Source organism: Fusarium poae, chromosome 1 (genome assembly GCF_019609905.1).
Source record: "Fusarium poae strain DAOMC 252244 chromosome 1, whole genome shotgun sequence".
Taxonomy (NCBI): domain Eukaryota; kingdom Fungi; phylum Ascomycota; class Sordariomycetes; order Hypocreales; family Nectriaceae; genus Fusarium; species Fusarium poae.
Window position 1 is genome coordinate 3,561,499 of NC_058399.1, and position 25,253 is coordinate 3,586,751.

The 25,253-nt window shown below is 46.7% G+C and overlaps 4 protein-coding genes across 4 annotated transcripts; 2 read left to right on the forward strand and 2 right to left on the reverse strand.

Moving 5' to 3' along the window:
* Window positions 1-5,936: 5,936 nt before the first annotated feature.
* Window positions 5,937-7,111, reverse strand: FPOAC1_001170 (uncharacterized protein; the record flags this gene model as incomplete). The annotated part of the gene is made up of 3 exons (XM_044845776.1): window positions 5,937-6,180; window positions 6,321-6,873; window positions 7,030-7,111. The coding sequence occupies 3 exons, from the start codon at window positions 7,109-7,111 to the stop codon at window positions 5,937-5,939; spliced, it is 879 nt and encodes a 292-aa protein (XP_044711692.1).
* Window positions 7,112-9,092: 1,981 nt separating this feature from the next.
* On the forward strand, window positions 9,093-11,381 carry FPOAC1_001171 (uncharacterized protein; the record flags this gene model as incomplete). The annotated part of the gene is made up of 4 exons (XM_044845777.1): window positions 9,093-9,346; window positions 9,395-9,947; window positions 9,998-10,309; window positions 11,103-11,381. 4 exons carry the CDS (start codon window positions 9,093-9,095, stop codon window positions 11,379-11,381), a joined length of 1,398 nt encoding a protein of 465 aa, XP_044711693.1.
* Window positions 11,382-13,280: 1,899 nt separating this feature from the next.
* On the forward strand, window positions 13,281-15,856 carry ILV2_1 (Acetolactate synthase, mitochondrial; the record flags this gene model as incomplete). The annotated part of the gene is made up of 8 exons (XM_044845778.1): window positions 13,281-13,396; window positions 13,528-13,629; window positions 13,686-13,753; window positions 13,830-13,940; window positions 13,986-15,067; window positions 15,123-15,189; window positions 15,288-15,728; window positions 15,795-15,856. The coding sequence occupies 8 exons, from the start codon at window positions 13,281-13,283 to the stop codon at window positions 15,854-15,856; spliced, it is 2,049 nt and encodes a 682-aa protein (XP_044711694.1).
* An 872-nt stretch (window positions 15,857-16,728) lies between these two features.
* On the reverse strand, window positions 16,729-18,758 carry FPOAC1_001173 (uncharacterized protein; the record flags this gene model as incomplete). Its single annotated transcript, XM_044845779.1, has 3 exons — window positions 16,729-18,429; window positions 18,523-18,588; window positions 18,720-18,758. 3 exons carry the CDS (start codon window positions 18,756-18,758, stop codon window positions 16,729-16,731), a joined length of 1,806 nt encoding a protein of 601 aa, XP_044711695.1.
* Between the last annotated feature and the right edge of the window lie 6,495 nt (window positions 18,759-25,253).

Below are 25,253 nucleotides of genomic sequence, written 5' to 3' on the forward strand. Positions count from 1 at the left end.
GGATCCCAAATAGGATGGACAGTTGCATTCGGCCCTAGCCATCAATCATCTACCGACGAGACAACTGTGTGTCTGTGCTGCACCCTCTTGAAACTTCCATGATAGGTACAGCGTCTTCTCGAAAACGCCATCCACGTTCCTTTCATGTGCATTTGTACAAAATGCCGTGCGCCACCTACCAACACTACCGGATACCAAGCTTTTTCTTTTCATTTCGGAACCTGCCAGTGACCTAACCGAACCCACACTCCTAGCCTTCCCCTAGTAACTGTACCCCCGTTAGCTTCGGCTCTGGACATAATCCTAAATTCCCAAACGTAAGTCATTGTCAAGTCTCACAGGCTCAGGCGCGCAGCTCGCATCCTTGGCCCAGACGAGGTTAGAGCCGCCTGTATATAGCCCGAATCGGCCGAGAGGACTGACGGGATTGCACCCACATCCCGACCCTCATTGATTGTTCCGACATATACACATGGGACCATGAAAGTTGACAGTTCACTGCACGTGAAAGTGGCAATCTATCTGTTTCTGTTTCCTAGAATATTCGGGCGGTATTTTCGTATTTGTGCGTTCAATTCTTTCTTAGCACTTTTCGATATGGTCAGTGTTTTAAGTCGGTTCTATGCCAGTGGCCTCAGGGTATTAGAAAAATTGGCCGCTGGAAGCATAAGAGACGAAATTAGTAGGTCACTTTATGCTCCTTAGACTGTAGCTCTTAGACTACTTATTTTTGTAACCTAAGACTTAGGAGGTCATTTTTTCTACTACCTACAGAGTTAACCTTTAGGCTTTAAGGTACAGAAATAAATAGCCCAAGAAGTATAGTCTAAGTAGCATAAATTAGTCTACTAATTTTATCTCTTATGCTTATAGGGGCCAACTTTTCCAGTACCCCGATGCCATGCTCATGAATGTTGTGGCGCTGGAAACTACCGTCATGGTTGGATCCCGATCTCCAGGACGCTCGATATCTCTGATACGCTCGCCCCATCGATGTGTTGGTGAAGTATGTCTTGGCATCTCTCGTCTCGTATTTCTTGTTGTTGACTAAACATATTTTATAATCATTGCTCTGATCGCCTTTGTTCATGATTACCTAGTGGGGTCACAGTTGACCTTCACTCCGTCTGCTCCTGATCTCCTGATACAGGTCCCTCCAAGCCCACTCATGTCCAAAGTTCTCAGACTCTGAGGGGTAGCAGCGGAATCCCTTGTAAAGGAAATGACACGTGGTACGTGAGGCAGTTCCGTTACTGTGCCTCTGGTAGGGGTAAACGTTGAGCTGCAGCCCTCATACACAACTGTTCAACTGCCACAAGACTTGACTTTATTGCGTTTGATCCCTCGTAGACCATGGAAGGAACTCGCAATTGTGGGATCTCGCAAGCTTGTTCAAAAACGGACTCATATTCTTTCTCGTGCTCTACCGCTAAGGGTTATGTGAAGGATCCCTGTGCGTTAACCATATGTCAATCCACTTGGGCAAGGATGAGAAGGGGTAAGTCTCCAGCTGGCAAGACAATGTCTTGGTTTGCATCCATCCATATGCTCGTTCCTGCCGGAGAGGGTCCAAAGCCTACTATTATAACGTTCAAGCACGAGCATATGATTTTCTATGACATTCTTGATCATAGTGGGTAGCAGAAAATATAACCTCCTAAGTCTTAGGTTATAAAAATAAATAGTCTAAGAGCTATAGTCTAAAGAGCATAAAGTGGCCTACTAATTTCATCTCTTATGCTTCCAGCGGCCAATTCTTCTGATACCCCGAGGAGGAGTAAACACTAGTGATTGCAAATCGTCTTGAATGTGTCACATCTCTAATTCTACTAGCACGAGAGACCTAACGCTGCGGGAAACCCTTTTAGCCATTATGAGACGAGTTAAACTCGCGGGGCAAGAGGCGACATGCAGCCACACCAGTGTCGGTTGCTTAACAATGCTGCGAAGACCTTTGTTATCCCCACTAGGCGACTGAAGTAACGATGCTTCGATCCTGGTTCAACGGGGACAGGAGGATATCGACAAGTTGCCCTTCCCTGATCAAGCCGTCTGCCGAGTGGTGGAACATGGCGCAAGCATACGCCCTGCTTTGCCTGCCTTATTGCCGGGACTTCAACGGTGGGGGATGAGATACTCAACACGCCGCAGTTAACGTTCAGGACACCTTTATCCACAGGTCTTGTGTTCTCAAACATTCCCATGATGCTCCTCCACTAGCTTCTCTCGCGCTCGAATCGCGGATGATCGTCCCGTACCGGCGAACATGTACTTATTATTAGTGGATTTGGGGGTGTTGGGGTGCACAAAGGAAACCACTTTATCTCTCGAGGTGCTACGGGTCTCCCTATAGCCCATTCTTTTTAGAGGCAAGATGATATGGTGTGGTGTTGATAAGACAGGGGGTTCAGCGACGTGGTCAGAGTTTGCAGTGTTTGTTCCCTCGATTTCCGCACTTGCCGTAGGTAAAGGGCAAATACTTCCTAGATGATAAGGTAGCTTCCATCTCGGACTACCCACTCATCTTGGAGGGTAGGCATGTACGCAGGGCAATGATGGATAGACGTGAGGGGAGAGTAGCTTGTCAGCCGGTCTAGTGGGTAGCAGAAACAATCAAAATGTGTAACTTGCAGCAAATGAAGCCGCAAGCTCGGAAATTCAACGATAATGCAACAGTGTCAACAGTAGTAAGAGTAGTAACGCCACAGGGCTCAATATAAGTCTAAACCTTATATAAGAATATAAGCTCTAAACAGATAGCAAAAAATTCTCCCTCTCTTATAACACAATAACAAAAACAAGGAAGTCATCAACGCCAACGTTCAAAGCCAACACAACACGCGAGTTATTCCAATCGACCGCTTGTGTGACGTAGCAGAAACAATAACCTCCTAAGTCTTAGGTTACAAAAATAAGTAGTCTAAGAGGCCTGGTCTAAGTACCATAAAATGACCTAGTAATCTTATCCCTTATGCTTCTAGCGGCCAATTCTTCTGACACCCTGAGGCCGGTGTTCCGTTAACTGTCAGGGGTTGGAGAGAAAGACTAGCAGCGGGTAGCGGAGACAGGTATCAGGTACTATGCAATAGGCAGACAGCAGTAATTTTCATTAAAACTTGGGTTACGCATAAAATTGCTGGAATTTGGGCAAAATGCATGGATCTGTCTTTAGATTAAAGTAATGAGGTGACAGTGACTGATTGCCATGCCTCATCGCTTTCCGTCGGTTACCTTTATGATAGAGTATGCATGTGACATACCAACCAGCCTGTTTCTTGTTTGTAAACAAATAAGTATTGATGCCCTTATTCGAGAGGGTCTTTGGATTTTCTGTTACTGGTTGAGGCGCAGAACTCGTTAACGTGCAGCCCCTATTGGATCAGAAACAGGCACATCTTTCCGCCCCTGGAGCAGCCGCTGTCTCTATAGTCATAACTGTGTGGGAAAAGAGAAACTTTCCGGTCATATCGTAAGATCTGCATGATAATATCCGCCATGTCTTCTTCCCCTACAGCACTTGCAGGCTGCAAAGACGATCAGGGACAGCATTACGAATCAGGCATTAGTGTATGAGCAAACCCGCGCGCGACAAGACCGGGAGGAAACCCTGCGACTGGTAAAGCGATACCATCTTACGACGACTTACTAGCTGCCCTACCTTTGTCGAAGGAATTCAACCCAATCCAATCAGCCGTAAGGCGGAAATGGTGAATGAAGGGCGTTGGAGATTCGTACATGCCTAAGCTTGAAAAGCGACGGAGGATGATCACGTTGCATCTAACCAGGACGTGTCACTATGGAACCCTGTAGTAACTTTCGCCCAAGAAGCCTGACCAGTTCCGAGTTCAAATTCGGAGGAATTTCACGGAAACATACACCTGGCGAATTGATTAACATGAGTGAGTGACATGAAGGTCACCTGTTTGTGAGGAAATGAAGAACAACACACTGCAAATAAGAGTAAATCATTTATCCATGTGACTCTTTGGCTGCCCAGGCTACTACATAATCAACCCTGTTTGTGTATTTCCCTTTTCTCCCTGGCGAGAGCCTTGGCTCTTTGAACTCCTTCACATTTCGCAGTGGCCGGTTATTCTCTACTACCATAGAATACAGGGACCGAGGAGATTGCAGACCTTATTCAGTCACAGTATCCTGTGGTTGTATATCGACAAGCGTTCGATACAGTAAAGACGATTTTATCGCCATTTAGAGGCTGCTGATATTATAAAGCATGGCCTGCTACGCAGTTTCTCCGCATAGGGACTGGGAAACTGGACACGGAAAAGGTCCAGGTGACAGTTAGTACTCTAAATAACTGGAAAGAAACTAGTCAGTTATTTAGTTCTAGGTCTCCATCTTGACCCTCATGCTCATGTCATCTATCTGCTTTGTTTTGTTCGAGGGCAGTGGGCCGACAGGGGCTTGTTGAAGACTCGAAGACTAAGGGTGAGTGATTAAATCGAAGCACTAGAGACTAGTCTACGCATCCATTCTCACCATTTTCGATCGTGGCCTAATATTGGTGTTGACTTGTCTGATAACCCCTTAACAGCACGACCTTCTTCATGGCATGAGACTTCCTGGACCCTACAGTCTGTGTCTGATAGGATGGATACTCACTCCGATAATGTTACGAGAAGGAACTTACCCGGCCTATAGCATTCAGATAAACTCTATACATAACCATGAGGTCGGTAGTTCAAGAATTAGCCAAATAATCACCATCTAAACACGTAGAATTTAGACTGGCCAGACAAACCCGGGTCATTTAAGTCTCAATCTGTAATAGCCTTATCACTAAATCGCAACCAGCTTACGGCTAGTTGAATTGCCGCTCGAGGCCCCTACTCTTCTATGTAAGTCAATAGGGTCCCGGGGGTAATTGCAATGTTTGCAGCTGATTGTGACGATTTAGAGGCGCTACTGGAGAAATAGGAGGCTCGATTCCGATCGCTACATGGATTTCTCGTGTTTCCAGCATTGGCCAAATGGAATAACCTTGTAAACCGGCTAGAGGATGACAAAAACCCAGACGTCAGCTTGGGATACGAGAAATGGATGGCATGAAGTGTCTGAATTGTTTGTCTTTTAGTTAAATAAGTTTTTGTTCTAAGTATTTTGTAATCTTATGACTTGCTCAACTGTCTGTTATATACTTCAGTACCCGCCAACAACGTCGCTTTTCAGAACAACTGTGATAATCAGGAATGAAGCTTCTTATTTGTTGACAGTTTCATATACTGGATAACGGAATTACTTTAGTAGTTATTGATGAAAAGTCGTTGAGCATTCCAGAGCAACGTACCCTAGACTGCTTACTGATCTATGATCTCGGAACCCGGAGGCTTTTTCAGCCGTTGGAACCAGAAAACGCACGGACCATGATCCGCAACGACTGCCATAAAATCTCGAACGCGATGTTGAAGCTTCGCTTTTTCTTTTCTCTTTTCTTCTTCGTGCGGCTGGCATAACATGAAAATTTTACACCCGTGTTGCTCGAATCCTTGTCCCCGTGGATGCAATCGCAGCGTCAGTTATGCCCCAGATTAATCAAAATTGCAGGCCCGCCCTACCATCGTTTGGCTTCGGTGTTCTATCACACTGGAGTCGTGGTTGGGAGGCAGGACATACCAAAATCTTCACCTCGTGACATGTATATGCATGCGACTCTTGTCTGCTTGGTGCTTGTTTGAAACGTCTCTGGACGCTTACGGCATTCGTCATACGCGTAGGATTGGAAGTAGTGCAGTTATGGGTTAATGTGACTGGTCTATTATCTAACCCAAGTTACGATGATGACATGGTTAGCCTTTTGTTCCTAAACTCCTGTTGCCCGTTTCGATGATCTGCATGCATTCACAACCAAAGCGCATTCCATGTGCGCAGAGGTTCTGGTTGCAAGGCATGACGTCCAATTCTATCGATAGTTCTCTTTACTCATCCTCTCCAACCTTCTGGAGCTTGCCCATCTCGCGCTTGGCTCCAGCCTCGCCAATAAGTCTTACTCTGTCAAGACGTACGGTCTCTCCATCGCCCTCACCCTGCTGGACGTAGATGACAAGACTCGATGTCTTTTGGAATTTGACGTATCGCAGGCTCAGGTTGACTGTTCCGTCCGCGTTCCAGTCCTCGGGACCGATCTCGATTGCCTGTGTGGGCTCGGTGTCGTCGGCTTCGCTAAAGTCGAGGTTGTGAGTGCGGTTGATGTACAGATGAATGTTGCCGGGCCGCATCACATCTTCGTCGTCCTTGGGAGGGAGAGAGGTGAGCTGCAACACATGTATTAGTCAGAGCGTATACAATACGAAAAAGCTCACAAGCTTACCTGGAGAGTGTGAAGCTTGACGATGGATTGGAAGGGGACGTAGAGGAGTAGCTGATCGTCGGCTCCGCTTTGAACATAGTCCTTGGATGTTCCCTTGCCGCTACCAAGACCACTTGGCTTGGAGCCTTCGAAAAGGACTCGGACACCACCAGCAGCCTCATCGGCGTTGAGAACCTCGAGATCTCGAAGCTCTATTTGGTCGGTGATGTCGCTGTAGCCTCGGGGAGCTTCAGCACCCTTCCAGTTGGCTCCGGTGCCACTGCCTGAGCCAGAGCTCTCGCCAAGGGAGTCAACCTCGGTTACAAGTTTCTGAACGATGCCCTTTAGCTTGTTAGGGTCAGCGCCCTGGACCTTGTCAATTTCCTTTCCATCGCGGAAGACGAGAAATGTAGGCAGAGATGTGACAGTGTATTCCTGGGCGAGCTCGGTCTGCTCGTCGCTGTTGATCTTGGCAAAGGTAACCACGTTTGGGCGTGATAGTGTGAGGGCGAGGCTCTCGTAGAGGGGAGCAATCTGCGTGCAAGGAGCACACCAGTCGGCATAGACTAGAGGTGAGGCATGTTAGCTTTCAACACTATTCGCAAAATGCAGTTCAAGAGCCGTCATTCCAAAGGCCAGAGGTAGGTCGCAGTGGTAGGACATGCTGAGGAAGCAAGCAGGATGGCGGGGTATTGGCCTTGTCCAGGAGGAAAGAAACTCACAATCAGCGACGACGATGCGCGAAGATTTGAGAAGCGAGTCGAACTGGCTCTTTGAGCTTATCACGGCGAGATGTTCCGACATGATGGGCAGCTTGCGACAGTTGAGTTTGACGGGGTATGACGGTGTGGCAGATACAGTCAATCAACCAGGCTCTCTAGACTACCTACCTAACCTAAACGTTGAACCCCTCCAATAGAAATCCATCTGGAGGGGTCATTGTTATACCGGGGTTGGCGTCATATGGCCAATAGGAAGCTTAAGTATCAACCTCCAAGTAACAATAAATCACCATCGAAATACATAGTACGAATAGGATCGCTAGTGTATGGCAGAGGACTTCAAATCTAAGTACTTAAGCTTGGAGATAGAACATAAATAGCCTAAAAAATAGTCTAAAAGCAGGCCTATTGGCATAAAAAAACTAAGCTGTTTTATCTCTTAGGCAAGTGGCAAAAGGTTTCTACAGCCTTGATACTGATGAATAGTCAAGATTCTTGATCCGAACTCGCCCCTAAGCTGGCGGCCGAACCCTTCTACACAATGCCTTTGAAGCCTTCTATCACACTCGGACTTTTCCCAGCACAGCCTATTCTGACAACGTCCTCCATAAATCAGTCCTCAGTTTCAGAATGACTTTACTCCAACATCCAATAACTGACCGTGGCCAACCTCCCTACTGCTTTGTATGAGCAGTTACGGGTTCTATACAATGCCGGCCTGCACGCCTGGCTTATGTCTGAAGTTCAGACTTCAGTCTTTTCAGAACGGTCCACATTTGACAGTATGGCAGTTTGCGGACTGCTTGGTGATAGAGAGATTCGGTATCTTTAGCGTCGTGCGCTTCATCAACTACCTATCAAAACCCGAAACAATCGATCCATAAGCTAGTATTGTTCTAAATACAGGGGCCGCGGTATCGTTTTATTCTTGTACTTTGGGGGGAAGTTGCGGGCTGTCTCAATTCCATGAGATTCAACAGTCAGACTAGTGGGTGGCAGAAAAAATGACTTCCTAAGTCTTAGGTTATGAAAATAAATAGTCTAAGAGCTACCTATAGTCTAAAGAGCATAAAGTGGTCTACTAATTTCGTTTCTTATGCTTCCAGCGGCTAATTTTTCTGATACCCTGAGGAGAGAGCATAACAACATCGTATTCCAAGATCGTCAAAACGTCGATGATGGCTGTGTTGATAATGATAGTTTTAGGCTTGACTTTCTTGTTTAAATCATCTTCTAATTACCTAAAACAGCAATAAGAAAACTTGCCTTGCTGTAATGCCTCTTGATTTCTTCCCGTCACTGAATGACACAACCAGACCGGACAACAACAGCAACAGGGCAGCAATCAGGTAGCGTCTCATTTCGTCTGTGTTACATCACCGCAAGAGCAACAAGCGACGTGCCTAACCCTGTCTCTTCCCCAACAACCAAGCCACCCAAGAGAGAGTCGCATGAACCTGCCAGCTTCTTCTCTCCTGTTTCTTGCTATTATTTCAGTTCATGACCCTCTTTCAGCTTGGAAATGCTGAGATCAACAGTGAGGAACTTGTGTAACGTGGTAGTCTAAGTTACTTGTCTAAAAGAAACCATAATTTAGTCCTTTTATGCAACCTTAGACCCGCTCTTAGGTTATTCATATTCTAAGACCTAGATCTAGGTCTCAAGGTCTCTGCAATCTTTCTATCGAGTTTGTCGAGGATGGGCACGAAGTAATTTCGGTCGAGCTCTTCCCAGAGCTCGTCAGGTGTCATCTTGGATACAGGCGTTGTCAGATGTGACTCTAGGGGCGGAGCAGTTTGGAAGGGTGAGATGTAAAGAGGAAGAAGAATGGAAGAAGAAACGTGAAGAGGTTATATTTTATAATGTAGTTTAAGTGGATCATGAATCACTGTCAAGAAGTGCCAGAGACCTAGGCAGACTGAATCACTGCCAGTCTGTGTAACCTCAGGTATCAATACCTATGACTACCCCTCGTTGGTTTTCTTCTCCTTTACATTCTTTTCCTTCCAATACCTCTTCTCACTGACGTACATCACCCTACCAAGTCGCTGGCTGCCTTCACGATGTCCAGTCCTCCAGAGCAACGGAGAGTCTTGAAAATCCCTGATCAGCTGTATTGCAAGCTGGCAGAATGGTGCTATGTTCCCTATGTTCCGGCAGACAGTGCTGCGTCTGAGGAATGGACTGAGTGCTTATTGACTCATGAGTTCACAGATGTGACTCTGGAAGACACATCTAACAATTTGATCGGGCTCCTTCGAGCTTTGGGTGCCTTTCCTTACGATGAAGACCTAAATGCTGTTCTAGAAGCTGTCAAGTAAGTTATTTGAGAAATAAAAATGGTTCTAGCTGACATTATGTGAAGATCCTTCTCAATTGTTGTTGGTGCTCCATCTGAAAAGGAAGACCCCCAGGGGAGGGACGTCTTCGGTTGTCTACCAGTACTTCTTGCCGATGCGATTTGTCGAATGAGTGGCCTCGAAACAATATCTCTTGATCTAAGATATTTCACTGATGAAGATGGGCTAAGGCTTTATGATGCCATGATGCTTGGTCGACCGGACACTGTCTGGCAGAAAGTTCATTCGATAAAGATCCGAGGTCGCTATGTACGCGCAGCCTGCATTATGTGCCGCTGCAACCCCTGGATGCTAGTCGCTCTTGACCTCGACGAGTGGTTATACACACGCGGCTTCGAAAAGTTACCAGGGGCTCAAAATCTTGTTCGGCTGCGCTTGTATTACGACAAAGACCGAATTACCAATCCTGAGGATGATGATGTGCTTTTCCCATCAATTCATTACCGAACATGGGGCTCGATACGATCCAAAAAACGATCCCTAAGCTGGCTCATTCTTCAAGAGGCAGATCGCGACAGAAGTAACGAATTCTCTGAAGTGCGACATCTTCACGAACTGGTGAGAACATCTGATAAGCTTGCATCCAAGTTTTACTAATGCCTATGCAGGAGACCGCATTTCAAAAGGTTCTCTCAGGAGTTGGATTGTTAGGAGTTGAACGCCTTGCTTTCCACTTTGACTACCGGCGCTTCAGTCCAGCAGTTGTCTGCAGTGACTTGGGTGTAGCGCCTACAGCTGGGTCTCTGACAGCTCATGAGACCATGCTATGGCATCGGAAGTGGATCAATTACCTGATGGAAGACCTGAACCTGCAAGAAGTTTGGATTTTCACTCACAGTTCCCTCGCGTTTGTTGGAATCCGTAATGAAGACAAGACCATTACTATCGAACGGCGCCAGTTTGACGGCGAACCAAACCAGGTGAGCTTTCCGTGGGGACTCCTTGACTAGTGATGTGATATCACGGTCACCATTGAGACAAGCTTTACCGGGCCTATTGTGATTCGCATAAAGTTGATGATATGGGTTGAGGAAGCGCTTCCCTTAGGAGCTGACAGGTAGCGAATGATACGATGGTCACCATTGAGGGAACCCTTTCCAGGCGATTGGTATTTGCACAAACATCAACTGTGTGAACAAGCACGAGTTTCATTGGGGTATGGAACTTGCTGGCATTGTTCGGCAAGTGACTTGCTGTTAACTAGGACAAACTTTGAATGAGAGACAAAAAATAGCATCTTCATTGTAACGTGCATCTAAAGGTCAGGTTTCATTGCCTGGTGGTACATGAATAACCTTAACAACAACGTCGCATGTCCGGCGACACGCCTGTAGTTCAACTCATACGAGAAGTGATCGGTCACATACGCAGTCACTTTAATAGTCTGAGGCACAGAAATGATAAATCCCACAGTGACTTTATGGAGCAGGTTGTGAGAGCCGCCCCAACGGTGAGCTTCAACAAAGGTACCGAACAGGAGGTGTTGAATCTTATTCCCGCTTGCTCCAAGGTGCTTGCTTGCACTTTTGTCAGTTTACACGGATGGTCGTGTGAACGACTTAACCCGAAAGATCGAGGAGCTCATCTTTTGGCTTGAGAAAGCAGAGAAGGAGGCAACGGAGCAATATAACATTTACCAAGAGATTCGACAAAACAGAGGGTGTGGTCAACAAGTACCTTGATAAAAGACACTAGCAGCAGGCATAACGCAAGTCGGAGGACCGGTCACCATCAGGCCCTACTCCAGCACTATCGCGCACGCCAGAGGGACAGTCTTGGACTTCTTTTACTACATCAGACAATCCTCCAGTACCTCGCCGATTACCTAGTTCCGTCAATTCAAGCTCGCCCCTATCTGGTAGTAAGCGCGAGACCCCAGGAGATAGATCACCACCTTCGCAACGACCAAAAAGACCAAGGCCAGGCAAAGGCAACACCGAAGAGGGCAGCCCCGAACAGGAAGATCTCACAAGAGCTCTTGCAGGTAAATGAGAACTATCAGCACTAACATATTCAGATAGTAGAGCAGGTAATGGGCTCAATTCTCCATCCACGAGAAGACAGCCATATGTACTCAGTGATTTGTGTGATTAATGATGAAGACACGGTTATAGTTATTGGTATAGTGAATACCGAAATGGAACATTAATCAGATGAGTGAAACCTTGATTGAAGCTAGTGATTTCTCTGGTGGTCTTGCAATCAAGGTATTCTTAGTACAGTTGCGTGCAAAAGTTCTAACCTATTTTAAAATTCCCTGCGAAAAACCACTAATTCCTACTTTTTAAACCCCTTTTAAAAAATACTTCTAAAATAGAAGGATTTATATAGTATTTTTTATATATTAGTTTTTTAATTAAAACAGACTACTGTCTCTTGTTGTGCCGCTATCCAAGGGTGTGTTGGTTTGTATTTAAGAGCGGAAACTGGCGACCTGCTTGAGGGTCCTGTAGGTTTGATGTCGTATAGATCATGATATTTCAGCAACAATCTGCTGGCTTGAGAGGATATGGCGTCTCTATCCGCATGCGTGGAGGAAACAGAACCAGTTACGTAGAAATTGGCGGGGAATAAGTATCTGTGAAGTCGTTCTTTGTCGTTTTCCTCTTTTGATTCATCAATGGCAGTGTCTTTGGTTCCTCGAGGTTCTCTCTGATCTTCGGGGCTCAGATTCAACGCCAGTCATCTTCCTCCGGGACCACTATCTGTGCATCTCTAGAACATGAACCGACATCAGAGATCAGAGGTGCCGAAAGCGTCCCTAGATGTGGTAGCTGTATTTGTGTTTGGGGAATACAAGTAACTATGAAGTTGGCAGTACTACAGAAACGTACATGTGGGTAGGATTATACAAAGGCAAAGCGGTGGCAAAATTACTGAGCTGCCTGGAAACCTTGCTTCGTGGCCATTCATCGATTTATTATAGGAACATAATAATTGTGCATCTGCTCACTTGTTTGCAGTAATACACTGACTGTCACAACTTGAGATTTACATGTACTAGCTGATTATTATAGCCAAACTTCTTATGTGAAACGCCAGAAAAAAACAAGAAGGAAAAAAAAAGGGTCTAGATTGTCCTTGAGCAGTTGAGACAATACTGTATGCGTGGTGGATGTCTTTTTGCTCTCGCTGATGTAGTTATGTAGTTGATATGTCGTTCCAGACCGATTCGCAGATTGGCTAGCTCCGTGTACCGGAGGCGGGGCTCATTTACTCCGATGTCGCCCCGCACTCCAACTGTGCTGAGCTTGTGGCAACTACGGATACATTATTAGTAGGAGATACTCTTTTGGAAGCATAAGAGACTAAATTAGTAGATCACCTTGCGTTATCTTGATCCGAATTCTTAGGTCATTCGTTCTGAAAGTCAACCTTTCTTTCCATACCTCAGGTACTGACAACTGTACAACGGTTCAGTGCCTAGGTCACTAAAAGGCGCCACCACACGTTCCTTCAGTGGCGTCAAATCTCACACATAATTGGCTACCTGACACGAACAGATCCCCCGCATTTTTTTACCGGACGACGTCGGAGGGTGGTTATGAATGTCTTTACTCTCAGTGACTGATGAGGTCCATTTGGTGCCATTTAGTGTCATTCTATTTTTTTTTAAATTGAGTCTTGCCCCAGGTTTGTGTCCGGCTTCGCTCCAATCCAGAGCCAAACCTTGCTAGGCTTAGTAGCTTCTCCCACCTCCCTCTCTTCCTCCAACAACTTTTTTTAACTTTTTCCCATCATCCTCGACCCTGAAGCAAAGACAAGCAAATATTGGCATCTTTACATTCTCTTGCTCTTCACTGAGCCCTTGTGCTCAATCGTCCAATTGACATATTTCCCTTACCATCACACCCCGACTATCCTCCCCTCTCCAAACACATCTCCTTCACGATGCTCCGAAGTCGCCCCACGAGACAGGCTATCCGCGCCTTTGGCCAGGCGAGGGCCCGAACGACGCTGCCCGCGACGCAAAGAACAAAAGCTACTGCTACCACTTCTGCCGCGCCGTAAGTTTCTGGCTATCCTATCCCCCTTGATTATTTGCTTTCTCATAACCTCGTGTGCGGTGTCACTCTTTGTCAATTGATATCACATTATTAATCTCACCTCATTAATCATTTGCTGACCTGCTTTCCAGTCAGACTCGACCTGTGCCCAGTCCCGCCTTCAACTTGGAACCCGAATCTCGTCGTCATGTTCAGCCTCTTGTCAACCGATCGAATGCCGAGATGGATGAGTCGTAAGACCTCTCCCCCAAACCACAATGCGCCCTTACTCATGTTCATGTGCCTTTAGTTTTATCGGAAAGACTGGTGGCGAAATCTTCCACGAGATGATGCTCAGACATGATGTGAAGCATATTTGTTTGTCTCACTTCTCCAGCCGAACTCGTCTTGTTCGGCACTTGCAAATCAGAACCCACGTGCTAACTAGTCTCAGTTGGATACCCCGGAGGTGCTATCCTTCCTGTCTTTGACGCCATCTACAACTCGGAACACTTCGAATTTATCCTGCCTCGACACGAACAAGGTGCCGGCCACATGGCACAAGGTAAGATCCTCTTCGTTGAACAAGGTTTGTATTAACATATCATAGGCTATGCTCGTGCCACCGGTAAACCTGGTGTTGTACTCGTTACATCAGGCCCAGGAGCGACCAATGTCATCACACCCATGCAAGATGCTCTCTCAGACGGCACTCCCATTGTTGTCTTCACTGGACAAGTCGTGACAAGTGCGATCGGATCGGACGCGTTCCAAGAGTGCGATACTGTCGGCATTAGCAGGAGTGCGTGCAAATGGAACTGCATGGTTACAAGCATTGCTGAGCTTCCCCGCCGAATTAACGAGGCTTTCGAGATTGCTACCAGTGGACGCCCTGGCCCCGTTCTCATCGACCTTCCCAAGGATATTACAGCCGGAATTCTTCGAAAGGCTATTCCTACGCAAACTCGCCTACCTTCCATTCCCAGCATGGCCTCTCAAACCGCCAAACAAGTAATGGAGAAACAGCTCAACGCATCCCTCGGCCGTGCTGCTGATCTCATTAAAATCGCTAAGCAGCCCATCATCTACGCTGGCCAAGGTATTATCCAGTCTGAGGGTGGAACTGAGCTTCTTCGCGAGCTGGCCGACAAGTGTTCTATTCCTGTTACAACTACTCTCCAGGGTCTCGGTGCATTTGATGAGCGTGACGAGAAGTCACTACACATGTTGGGTATGCATGGCATGGCATATGCCAACATGTCTATGCAGGAGGCCGACCTTATTATTGCTCTTGGTGCTCGTTTTGACGACCGTGTTGTCCTGAACACTTCAAAGTTTGCCCCCAACGCCAAGGCAGCAGCAGCTGAGAAGCGAGGCGGCATCATTCATTTCGATATCTTGCCCAAGAACATCAACAAGGTCATCCAAGCGACTGAGGCCATTGAGGGCGATGTTGCCACTAATCTCAAGATGCTTATGCCTATGCTCACACCCACAAGCATGGAACAACGAAGCGGGTGGTTTAAAAAGATCTCTGAATGGAAGGCCAAGTGGCCTCTGTCCAACTATGAGCGCTCCGACGCTCCTGGAGGCAATGGCCTCATTAAGCCTCAGTCTCTGATTGAGGAATTGAGCGATCTCACCTCTAAAATTGACAAGAAGACAATCATCTCTACTGGAGTAGGCCAGCATGTGAGTTTCTCATGAGCAGCCAATACTTTTAAGAACACCAACTGACCTGAAGTAGCAAATGTGGGTGGCACAGCACTACTCATGGAGAGAACCTCGATCATTTGTCACAAGTGGTGGACTAGGTACGTGATTCTCTGACCTTCCCTATTCCCAAACCCAAGTTTCGTCACATCTCTTCATTGAAATTTGTAAAGACCCTAGTTTTGACTCTGGTATACAGGCACAATGGGTTTCGGACTGCCAAGTGCGATTGGAATTGCGGTAGCAAGACCAGACGCCCTCGTGATCGATATTGACGGTGATGCGTCCTTCAACATGACCCTAACAGAGCTCTCCACCGCTGCCCAGTTTAACATTGGCGTCAAGGTTATTATTCTGAACAACGAGGAGCAAGGCATGGTTACCCAATGGCAGAACCTGTTTTACGAGGATCGCTATGCCCACACCCACCAGAAGAACCCGGACTTTATCAAGCTAGCCGACGCAATGGGTGTCCAGGCGAGAAAGGTCTCCAAGCCTGATGACGTTCGTGCTAGCCTCGAGTGGCTCATCAACACAGACGGCCCAGCTCTTCTCGAGGTTGTTACCGACAAGAAGGTGCCTGTCCTGCCTATGGTACCAGCAGGTGCTGGCCTCCACGAGTTTTTGGTTTATGACAAGGGTAAGCTATGGTTCCTTGGACTGTAACACGATGATATGGCCACTTGCTAACAACGGTTGATTGCAGAAAAGGACAAGGCTCGACGACAGCTAATGCGCGAGCGAACTAGCGGCGTTCATGGTTCTTAGTCGGGAGTCTGGGAGGATGTAAAGCTGTTGGGTAAAAATTGCCAGAGGTTTATAAGGCACATGGGTATCGTGATATTGCGTTGATTCTATGATAGTGATAATCTTACTTAACTATATTGCAATTGAGGCAGTCGCCTTGTTTTACCTAAAAGTCGTGTATACACTCACTCGTTCGCGGTAATCTGCTGAGTATTACTTTGTCACTGCTCCTGTGTTTGTCAGTAGTAGCGAATCGTGTTTTTATTTTATTTTACATTTTTGGACTGATTTCGTCTCTTGTGCTTCTAGCGGCCGGTTTTCCTGATACCTTCAAGGTCGTCACCAAGTTGACCATGAAATCGGATATACTTATCTCACAAAGAAATCCCAAAAGCAAGATTATGAATATTATTATTCTCGGTAGGACAAACCCTCGCTGATATAGTTCAAATAGCAAGATGAGACTAGTAGTTATCTTAATCGTTTGTATTATCATGGTAGAACATGTTTGTTTCGACATAAGGCTCATTAAAGCTCCCTAACCACAATGCATCAACCATCAACCATCAACCATTTCGCGTTTTTCTTTTTCATCCTGACACTGCCCATTAGCGGCAGAAGTGACAAGCTATCGCTATCCCTAATATGGGATGTAATAGCGTGCCCATCTTTGATCCATCATCGTGTTCTTTGAACCTGAGCCGACATACATGCATGATGGCAAAAACAAACCGTGGCGCCTATTCATCATCGTAATATATAATAAAAAAACAACTGCTGACCGCCCATTGAGGTATCTCGAGTGCAAACAATAAAAAAGGTCCAGTGTCGTATAGCTGCCAGCATGGCTTTTCGTAGAAATAATAAAAGAAGTAGTATCATGAAAACATATTTCATTGTAAAAAGATTTTCTGAGGATATGTGCCGTTGTTGGCTTCACAAATGCCAAACCTTCGTGTTGGCATCGGGCCTGTGTCCTCAGATTGTCGAGACGGTGATCGTGGCTCGCGGAGCTGGCTTGTCACGTTGATATCAACAAGCATCTCGACAAGTGCCTCTGCATCCTTGTGCAGGCTGGAAAGATCATCCTTGGTACAAGCCAGGCTCCCGTCAGCTCGTGGTGCACGGTATGCCGCAAAGACGATCCCGCGGTTAGGGTTCGAGGGCTGTACTGAAGCGGACGAAGAGATCGAGTTTCTCGAGGTGACCGAGCCATTTCCTGAGTCCTGGCCAGTGTGGAATGCATGAGCATAACCTCTTGCAAACTCATCATGTCGGAAGTTTTGGGGTCTGTACTCTATCCACCCAGGGGTCTTGAGGATCTTTCTATGGCTCGCAGTCGAGATCTGCACTGGCGCGTTGACATTTTCCATTCCATAGGAAGCGAGAAGACGGCCGGCCAAGGGTCTGAACTTCGTTCGTGGAGAACCCAAGTTGATGGAAACATCAGCTTGGCGTTGAGACTGTTCAGTCCATAAGTTGACAACGTAAACGAAGTCGAAGTCATAGCGTGCAGCTATTCTGGCTGCCTCGAAAGCGCCGGCAACGGCGGGTTTGCTGGCATGGAGGACAGGAGTCAACACTAGTAAAGAAGAACGATTGGAACCAGAAGTAGAATGTGAAGCAGAGGGAATGAGTGCCTCGACATCCATTATATCTTCGGGAGCCAGTTCAGCAATGTCATCATCACTTAGTTCAAAGAACTCATTGAAGTCTGGTTCGCGGAGCGTGGAACTGCTGATGGAGAGCCTGTTGGTGTAAGGCTCCTGGCTGGTCAGACTTACAGCCTTCTGTGCTCGTCGCTGTTCCAAGGTTTCGGCAACATGTCGACGAATGTCTTTACAGACAGCGTTGTTGAGAACATCGATCGACTTTGATGCTGTCAATTGTGCGATATGAAGGGGACGAAGCTCTGGAGAGGAGTCTGGGGTCGGAGGCTTCTGCTGCGGCAGTGCTGGAAGTTCCTTGTCGCGAAAGTATCGAGGGCTCGAGGTAGCCTCATCTTCTAAATCCGATGATGGGGGTGTCTCAAGCCGCAAAGTGCCTGCTGCTCGCTTCCTAGTGGATCGATGCGTCAGGCTGCGCTCGCTGGGGGCTTCCATAGATGATTTTGGATCACGAGTAGACGATGAGGCAGAAGTCCCCCCTTGACTGGTCGGTGGTCGAGGGAATTGGTAAACGTCGAAATTTTCCGAGAGAGAATCTGCTTGTATAGGTATGAAAGAAGTCTTGAGAGGAGAGTATTGCGACTGGAAATCCGACCGGCATGTAGGACTTTGAATGTTGGTGAAGTCCATTTGATGAGGAGAATCAGAACCTGGGAAAGAAGGAATTCGGCTTGCGGGCTGCTTTCTCAACTCCTCTCGCGCAGCCATACGGCTAGTTTTTGGGCGGATGAAGGAAGGCGAAGGAAATTGAGGTATAGTGGGAGGGACAGAAGCTGGCTGGACGGAAGCTGGGTGGATTGGCTGGGCATGATTGTCCAGTGCAGCTGGAGTCTTCTTCTTCGCGAAGAAACGCTCGAGGCTCCCGAAACCATTGGCCATCTTGAACCTTGGTTTGTGAGTAAGTGAACTCGATGTTGCGCAGGGTGCCTGGGTCGAGGGTTGTTAGCGAATTGGAATAGAAACCAAGGGCTGCCTCGTGCTTGGAGGTGCACGAGAGGGAAAGTATTGATTGTTACATACTGGTCCGATGCGATGAAGAACTCTGAATGGAGGAAAGGGAAATGCAAGAGGTACGCGAAAGTGACTCTAGAAGTGAATCAGAGCCACTAGCAGTGGAAATTGGTATTTTGTGAGATCCAAGCAAAACAGCTCGGAATGGAATCGAAGCCTGATAGTGCCGTGAGCTCGGCTCTGATTCAGGTGTGACTGTATCAAACAGTGGTGAGGTGAGATAAATTAAGAGCGGAATAGTTCATGACCACAAGAGCAGATGCGACGTGAATGCCTAGGACAAATCGGTTACGGGAAGAGTGCTTTGTTACTCGGATGAGGGAAGAAGTCGAATATGTTTTGTGAGTGGTGGTGATAATCTTCGAGGTTGGTGTTGCGATATAGTGCGCTTGCCCCCCTTGCTCTGCTTGTTGTTGTGTGTTGTAAATGTCTTGGGCCCTATGAAGCTTTACCACGATGAAGCTGTGCTTCTACCGTTGTAGCAAGCGATATCAATGCTGATACTGCAAGCTGCAAGCAACAGAAGGGCACCGAAATAATGCTGTGCGAGATGTAAAGGCAGTGGGTGTAGACCGGTAAAATGCGAGAGAGGTTGCACGGCAGGCGCAACGGAGCGAGTGTATGTCGAAAGAAAACCTGAGTGTGATGTTTGGGTTGCACAAGGAAGGAACCTCTGAGAACAAACGGTGCGGTGCCGAGATCTTCCCAACTGCTGTTGCCGTTACGATTCAACTGCCTGTGGATATTTCGAAAGGACAAAAAAAGAAAACAAACAGAGTAGAATCCTTTGGAATGCTGTAATCTTAATAGGTTTCAAACAAGAAGATTCTTGTTTTCTTCCAATATTATTATGAGAGACAGTCTGGGACAAAGGGAGACTTATAAGCTAAAGAATGTCCACTTCAACGTTGGAGGGCGTGATACTGCGTAACGTCTGTGGCTACTGTGGGGAGGAAGGAGCAGGGATAAGGGCACTTGAAGTTGCTAACTTAGTAGACTAGTACATACCTGGGTAGATAGCGTCCCACACTCCCTTCACTCCCGCCGGGTCCCTTCCCTCTCCCTGCTTGGACGGACACGAACTGCCCAGGCTCCAGTTCTAGCCCCCTTCAACTTCCGCAAACCGCACAAGCCACTCAACTCGTCTATTATATACCTTGCAATATCTATATAATCACCAGAATACTACTGAACTTGCTTTTTTTTTTAATCACTGAAGAGAGATGAGGACACCACTGACGTTTACCAGAGATGGAAGTGTTTACCCAAATTCCTGCGGATAGCAACACCCCATGCAACTTCAAATGCTCCAGACTTGTTCTCCTTAGACTGGTTGAGTGTGACTCGATAAAGGGTGTATTTCAAGTATCATATCTATGGGCAACAGGATAATACACGGCGACCCTCAAAAGAAATAAACCAGGCCCCTCTTGCATCTCCCATGTTTGACTCGAACCTCCTTTGTGACCCAAACCCAACCGATGCGGCATCTTACTCGCTTTATTCACACAATCAATCATTAGCGCTTCCTGATGCCGTCACCCTTTTTGAATATCCTTTGTCCAAAAGAACGCCGAGCCTATTATTCCCTTGAGATGTCGAGGACATGTTACGGAATAGCCACACTACTGTCGGGCAGAGTTACCAACGGCACCACTCGTCACTGCAGGGAGAACCTGGGCCCTTGATCTCTCGCCGAAAGACCAGACGTTGGGCTTGTTTTCTCCCCGGACATCCCACAATAGCCCTAGTTCGAACTAAGGGTGGGTGCTTACTTTCTCTTCCCTCTTCTTATAGTCAGTTGTATTTGGCTTAGCGCGCCCGTCATCACTTACAACCATGATCCTGGACTTGTCCATGTTCTTTCAAACCTTCAGGCTAACAAAACAATATAGCCAGCATTCCATCATTGTAAGTAACATGTTCCAAATCATAACTTGTTGAGATGGTATATCGCATTCATCCCACATACAATTGTACGGTTTACGACCAAGATAACGGTATCGATCCGATGATGACGAGCTGCCTGTCGAGCTGGATATGTATCAGCCAAGTATGGTTAGGAAGATCGTAACTTCACGGACTTTGCTCTGACACGTGATACTACGGACCCGTTGAATTTTATATATGAGTACCTAGGTACTCAATATTTTGACAGGTCAGCTCCCTCTACTCATAAACAACTATAAACTGGTAGACTGGTTGCTAAGGGCGTCGTCATGTGTTGTATCAGAACCCTTGAACTCTCTGCTCCCTGAACAACCATTGCCATAGTGGTTCTATTGAACAATGGCGCCATGGTCGAGGAAGTTTCTGGCTATGAATTCACAAACCCTTAGCAACTTCCGGTTTAGGTGCTTCATAACTTCCATGGGGGTTTTCCGACTGGATCACCGCTGAAGAGTCCTTGCATGATGGAAGATGCGTAAAGTGCAGGGCCAATTGTGGGCTCACAGAATCGATCACAAATCCGAATAGGTGTGTCAGTGAGTCTACTGACAGCCGTGTATCCACAAGGCTCAACTAGATTGCCATTACAATCACCTCTACTGCTCAGCAGCCGAGTTGCAACTTCCCGGGTTCGTTCTCTTTATACTGGCTATCTGTTACTACAAGGCAGGGCAAATCTCCGACCGGCACTCTTACCGACACCATAAATATGCACGGGCATGTTTTCGGCCTGTGCATTGAACGAGCTTAACCAAGTACCGGAAGATGAACAAGGAGTCAGATTTCGCAAATACCATGCCCGAATACCATGTCGGAATTTCAAACTCTTCTCCTTCAACGGTTCTCTTTTTATGTTGACGTTGGCACTCAAACAAAACCCGATACAATGCTTCTCCAGTAACATACAGCATATTTTCCAGGGTCACAGGTGAGCTAGCAGGGTTTCTTCTCCATCTATTTCTCAGAAAATCTCTTGCTACAGATTTAGATGGGTTCGAGAGCAGTAACTAAAACCGATGCTCTTTACTGCTCCGGGGAAATCTGTGCGAATTGCTGTAGGAAATCTTTTGGGGGATGTGACCTTTTAACAAGCCCCTTGTCCTTATTGTTCAGGACCCCAGGATGTGGGTAGCATATTGCTTCTTTTGTCTCTTACATGGCCATTTATTGGTCATTGCTGGTGGGCAGAGTGCATGGGATTCCCCGCCTGTTATGGCCATGCGACTGTTCGTCCTCGGATTAGAGACCCCTGTCGGCCTGTCCTTGACCAAGTGAGGGTCCATTACATCTAGCTCCTCATCCCCTGGTCTTCAGTTACGCTTGGTGTCGAGGCTCGCATACATCGACGTAATGACCAAATGACCTCCCAGAGACGAAACTGACATGGGCACGGTCACATGATACTAACTGATATGTGCCAAGGTATGTATTATCACCATCGTCCCTAGCGTCGCTCCAGATTGTGCAATCAAAGGAAACACAGTTTATTCATGGCCAACAGAAAAGACACATTCAATAGTAGTTTTTTTTTTTTAACTTACCTTACAACGATAGCATTACCCGGCTGCTTTCGGTGCTGCATGGCCTTTTCGCCTCCAAGAAGATCGTATTGCTTAGGGATGGTTTTTTTTCTGAGAAAATTCTCATCAGTTCTCACAAAACTTGCCTTGAACAATGTCTCTGCTAAGCTTTTTCAAGACTCAACCCCATCAATCAAAAGACTTCAAGGATCGGGCCCGAGTCGTGTCTACCCCGCTAATGACATTAGGGTTCACTAACAAGAACCTCCCTTGCTTTCTCTTGGTCATACAAGCCTGAGTCGCTCAGAGAGGCAGGTTGCAAGCGCATCTGTTTGAAGAAACTGCTTGATGTCTCATCTGATTTCCAGTTTTGTGTCAACAAAATGATGAGATGGTCAGATCATAAGTGGCAAGAAGGCGTCCTTTATCCGAGCACCCATCATAACTAATTAGTCCCTTTACCAGCCCTTGCTGTTGACCCTTTGATAACAGGGCCAATACACTGGTGTTCTTGACAATGCCTTAAAAATGTATCTGTGTTCCTGTTAGACGGGCCACTGTTATGCTGGGTTCATAGCTGGTGTTGTCCTACAATGCTGACGTGCTCTCTAGGTCATGGGTCGCTTATTGGACACATCAAAAGGCTCGCTACTTCCTGTTGTGAGACTCGAGCACGAAAGACTCATACAAACAATTTTATTTCCATACGTATATGAAACCGCCTCAAGCCACGGCCGAAAAGAAAAGTATAAGCAAATCACTGAAGCTAGTTCTTCGGATTTCCTTTACGTAGTGAGCCAAGCCGAAAGGATCGAGACGTCGCCCGTTCTGAGAATCACGACTTGACATACCGTATTGTTGGGGTCATTCTAATCGATCTATCACAAAATACGGCCAGAACCAAGGATTTTTGACCATGGCAATACTTTATCGGGCTGTGGAATCTGATTATGATCAATATCTCACTTGATGTTGCGCTGTACAGGTCTGTGGTCATGTTGAGGAAACCATCTCATCAACAACCTACGGCAGGCTGCGCAGTGTCGCCGACACTACAGGCTGACTTTGTGCGACCTGGCGTTTCGTCCATTCATTCAAGTCCTATTGACGGTGTCAATGGTTTGACTGGCCACGGCATGCATGCCTGCAACTCGGAGCAGAAGTCATCCATGTGCTGGATCTTGGAAACGGCTGTCCAGGCCTTGGGGTAACAGAAAAGGTGGCTGCTGTAACCGTAAGAGACGAAATTAGTAGGCCACTTCATGCTCTTTAGACTATAGCTCTTAAGACTATTTATTTTTGTAACCTAGGACTTAGGAGGTCATTTTTTCTGCTGCCTCCTAGCCAAGGCCCAGTCCCGACAACAAGGACATGCCACGTTGATGGAAACTCAGGATCTGACCAACAGTGTATCCGTAGAGTTGGTCTATCTAATCCCTGTGCCAGCAGCTGCATATCCATCTTGCATGTATCGCTCACAGCAGATGTCTACGCATGCTGAGATACCACAAAGGACAGTTTCCAAAAACACATTCAAGCAACTGTTCTCAGAAGGTCAGAAAAGATGAGAGTTTGGGCATCACTAATCTCGTTATAGTTTCGTGCGATTCCTTAGCCAGAATTCTCATTATCGCTTGAATCCTTTTTACTCCCTTGCTTTATGCTTGCTACCTATTCCAGAATCGTCGAGCCGAATCAACCAACACCAAAAGCATTGCATCGTCTCCATTCTTCATCCCTCACGTCGACTCCACCAGAACAGGCCCAATATGCAAGCCATGCGGAACCCTGTTCCCAGTCAGTCAGTTAACCTAGCTCGGCCTAGACAGGTCCTATCTCGCCCGTTTGAACTACGCGGATCTGGCCCGGTCCACGCGAGCGGGAACGGCGAACGACACCGAGAGACATAAAAAGCACATAACATGCGTTTCGCGCACTACTGTAAGAGCCTCCTATCCATCTGCCAGTAATCAGACACAAATGCGCGTATTCTTGCATGATACATTCTTGGTGTTTCTCATAATTGTCGCAAGTGTACAAAGTCAAATATACTACTGCAGTATCCTCGCTGCCGCAGGAACCCGCAGCGCCACTATTGCGGTGGTTCTGCCAGGGTATATTGCTCCTTTCAAACTGTCATATCTGATATTTCGGATGCGGTTTTGGCTTGGCTTAGTAGACTTGGCCTTTCCGCGAATTGAGTTTTTTTTCTGCCCTGCCTTGGTTTTCTGGTCGTGCTGGAGATCATATGGGTCTTGGCCTCGAAGGGGAATAACTGCGATCTACCAGCCCTTATTTTTTTGACAGCAGGTCCTTGCAATGTTACGGGGTGGATCATGATCGATATGCATGCTACCCACCCTGGCCGCGTATTACATCTTGCGTTGGTACTATCCGGATGCATAAGCTTGATTTCAGGTGAAGGACGAACGGCAGACCAAAGAAAACATGGTCCGGGGTCCGACAACAGATGAAAAGTTGAGACGATTTGTTGCTAAGTTATTCATTGCCTGGGCATCCAACATAGCAGATGTTCGCACAATAGTCCAAGGTGGATTTCTTATACTACCTACCTTCGATTGGAGGTACCCATGGCTTTGATATTGGCAAACAAAATCTCTTCGATGGCTCAAAGGTGTGCGTGAGACTGTACAACAAGCACTGCAATATCAATGGATTTGTTCGACTTTCCTCGTTGTTGATAACAAGATCTATGATCAGCGACCTCACGATATGTGGAAAGTTGGCCGCGAGAAGTATAAAAGATGAAATTACTGAATCAGTTTATTCTGTAAAGACTGATTTTCAAGCTCATCATTCTCCTATGCTGAAGCTTATAAACTAAACTTTTTGTTACCTTTCGGAGTGGAGCTCGGTATGAACAAGGCCTTTGTCAATCATAAACTTGAAGTAGCTGTCATGTGCTTTTTGGTCCCTCTCATACCTATGACCCATATCTTTGTAGGCGGCAAAACGTTATATAAATTGGCTACTGAGTAGTGTCTTAGGGGTATAAAAATAACTAGTCTAAAACTATAGTCTAAGGGGCATAAAGTGACCTACTAATTTTGTCTCTTATGCTTTCAGTGGTCAATTCTTCTGGTACCCTGAGGATTGGATAACGGTGAAAGGATATCTACTCTCAACTTGAATTCGTATGCTTTTTTTATCAATTGCGACCAAAAGGGCGATGATTGACTGAAGGAGATGGCAGAAAACTCAGGACCTGGTTTGCTAAGGACATGGAAAACAAAATACCTAGTCTGAAAG